The 2229-nt window shown below is 65.2% G+C and overlaps 1 protein-coding gene across 1 annotated transcript in view; it reads right to left on the bottom strand.

Annotated features, from left to right (window-relative positions):
- Positions 1–902, bottom strand: part of MXD4 (MAX dimerization protein 4) — a 15256-nt gene extending 14354 nt beyond the window's left edge. The window contains exon 1 of the mRNA XM_014533458.1: positions 811–902. Coding sequence (XP_014388944.1) covers positions 811–902 — 92 coding nt within the window. The remainder of the gene's footprint in view (positions 1–810) is intronic.
- Between the last annotated feature and the right edge of the window lie 1327 nt (positions 903–2229).

Genomic DNA, 2229 nt, shown 5'->3' with positions numbered 1-2229 from the left:
CTCGGGCTGGGCCGAGAATGTTGACAGATGCGAAGCTGGGTTCGGATAGGCCCGCCGCGCTAGTAACAATTCAGAAGCCCAAGCTTAGCAACAGCACGTGGTGGCCCGGCCCCTGCGCTCGCTGACTGGTGGCCGGCGTGCATGTTAAGTAGGTGCCGCACGCCGATTGGCCCAGGGCGACCTATGTAAAATAGGGACCGTGGACCAATGGCCGGCTGCGGGGCGCGCAGCCAATGAGGGAGCCGCGGCCGGACGCGTTGCCGAGAGGAAGCGGAGCGCGGTGGGACCGCAGGACCCGGCGGCCGGCGCGAGAGCCGGTCGGGACGCAGCGAGCAGCTGGAGCGCCCTGCCAGCCCCGGGTCTGCACATCGTGCGCAGGAGGAGCCTGTGCCCCCCCCCCCATCCGCCTAAAACACTGGCTCCACGGGAGCACCGGGCCTCGCGGCGTCCTCGGGGATATCGCCTGGAGCCCAAAAGACACCCCTCCCCGCCGGACACTGAGCGACCCCGGGAGAGCCCCGGCGTGGAGGAGGGGCACAGGCAGCCTGAGAGCCCGACCTCCTGGGGACATCAGCTGGACAGCGGAGGCGACGGTGTCTCTGAACTGCCCGGTGGACTCCAGAGCCCAGGGAGAGGCGGGCAACGATCTGCCGTGGCCACGGTTGGGAGGGGCTCCCCCGAGCGGAGGACTGCTGCTCCGGGCATTCTGACCGGTGGGGACATTTCTGGAGGAGGTGCTAGTCGCTCTGGCCAAGGAAGCGCCTTCTGGGGAAGAGCGTCGCCGCTGTGGGAGGGGAGAGGGCGCCTCACCGAGCCCCCAGCTGCGACCAGCCATGGTGGCCCCTGACCCTAAGCTGGCCCAGGAAGCGCAGGGACCGGCCTCCGTCCCCTGGATCTTCCATGTTACTGGTGGCTTGGCAGGTCCTGAGCATGGAACCAGCAGGCTGCAGAGTTTGGGGGGACACGGTGGGTGGACGCCCCCCCCCACACACACACACAAACAGAAATTCTAAATGGGAGGCACTGCTGCTGCCCCAGTCCTAAGACAAAACATCTATCTATAGAAAACCCTAATATGCAAATAGACGGAACAGCAGAACAACTGAACAACTGGTCGCTATGACCTGTGCTGACCACCAGGGGGCGGGTGGGGAACATGGCGGGATGGTGGAGCAGGAGAGCAGGGGCGCCAGACCAAGGCAGGGCACCAGTCGCTGTCATTGGGGCGAGCCTCTGGTGGTTACTGAAAATTCTTTGCTCCCACGTGCCCGGTCCCACCCAGCGCTTGCGCCTGCTACCGGAGCCGGCGCCAGCCCCAATCCCTCAGTGCCTTCAGCGGGTGCGGGCAGTGGCTGCTGGCCCCGATCGCCCCTGAGGGCTTCTCCACCTGCCCCTGCTCCTGAGGGGGTATCAGGGCAGCAGCCGCAGCTTGAACCCGGCACTGGCCCTGCTTGCAACTGCTGCTGGTGCTGACCCCAATCCCTCCTGGCTGTCGGGAGAGCAGCGGACTGGGAGCCATGGCAGGAGGGGCGGGGCCGGGGCACAGAGCATGGGCCAAGACCCGCCCCTGTGCCTACCGCAGCCTCCAGGCTCACAGTCCCTTTCTAGGTGCACGAATTCGTGCACTGGGCCCCTAGTAAAACCTAGGAAGACCGGCACACTTTCAGTCCTAGGACGTGTTGAATGCATTATTTGCATTTCCTTGTGTGTGTCCGCATCTCCAACCCACAGATAAGGAAACTGGGAATCCTGAGGTTCAAGGGTTGGCCAGGGGTTCACCACAGTCCCAGCGGAGTGGAGGTCGGTGCAGGGGTGGTGACACAGCCTGACTCGCTGGGGTGACAGCCACAGCTGTGTGATGAGAAACGGGTGCACCCAGCAGAGGGCAGGGCCCTTGGGGGTTGGAGGCCGTGGATACTTCCCTGCGGACATTAAACACCCCTTTGATGTTAACCCCACACTTCCTGCTCCCGCCCCACAGCCACCCCCGGGCCAGGGCAGAGCCCTAACAAGAGGCAGGCGCTGTCCTCCCCTCCTGGTTAGTCTGTAGGCTGCTCAGGGTGCAGGGGGAAACGGGGCGCCCAACTCTGGGAGGGGCGGGTGCATTCTGGGCTTTGGGGCCCAGGGGGCGGGGCCTGCGGTTCCCACTTGCGGGTCAGCATTCTGCCAGGTCACCACCCCTGCCCTAACGCTGCACGTCCCCCTGCAGGATGCCGGATCTTCCCGGAG

The sequence above is a fragment of the Myotis brandtii genome, unplaced genomic scaffold, assembly GCF_000412655.1.
Source record: "Myotis brandtii unplaced genomic scaffold, ASM41265v1 scaffold986, whole genome shotgun sequence".
NCBI classification, from domain to species: Eukaryota; Metazoa; Chordata; class Mammalia; order Chiroptera; family Vespertilionidae; genus Myotis; species Myotis brandtii.
The sequence above is the reverse complement of the archived record's forward strand: the minus strand, read 5'-3'. Positions and strand labels throughout refer to the sequence as shown.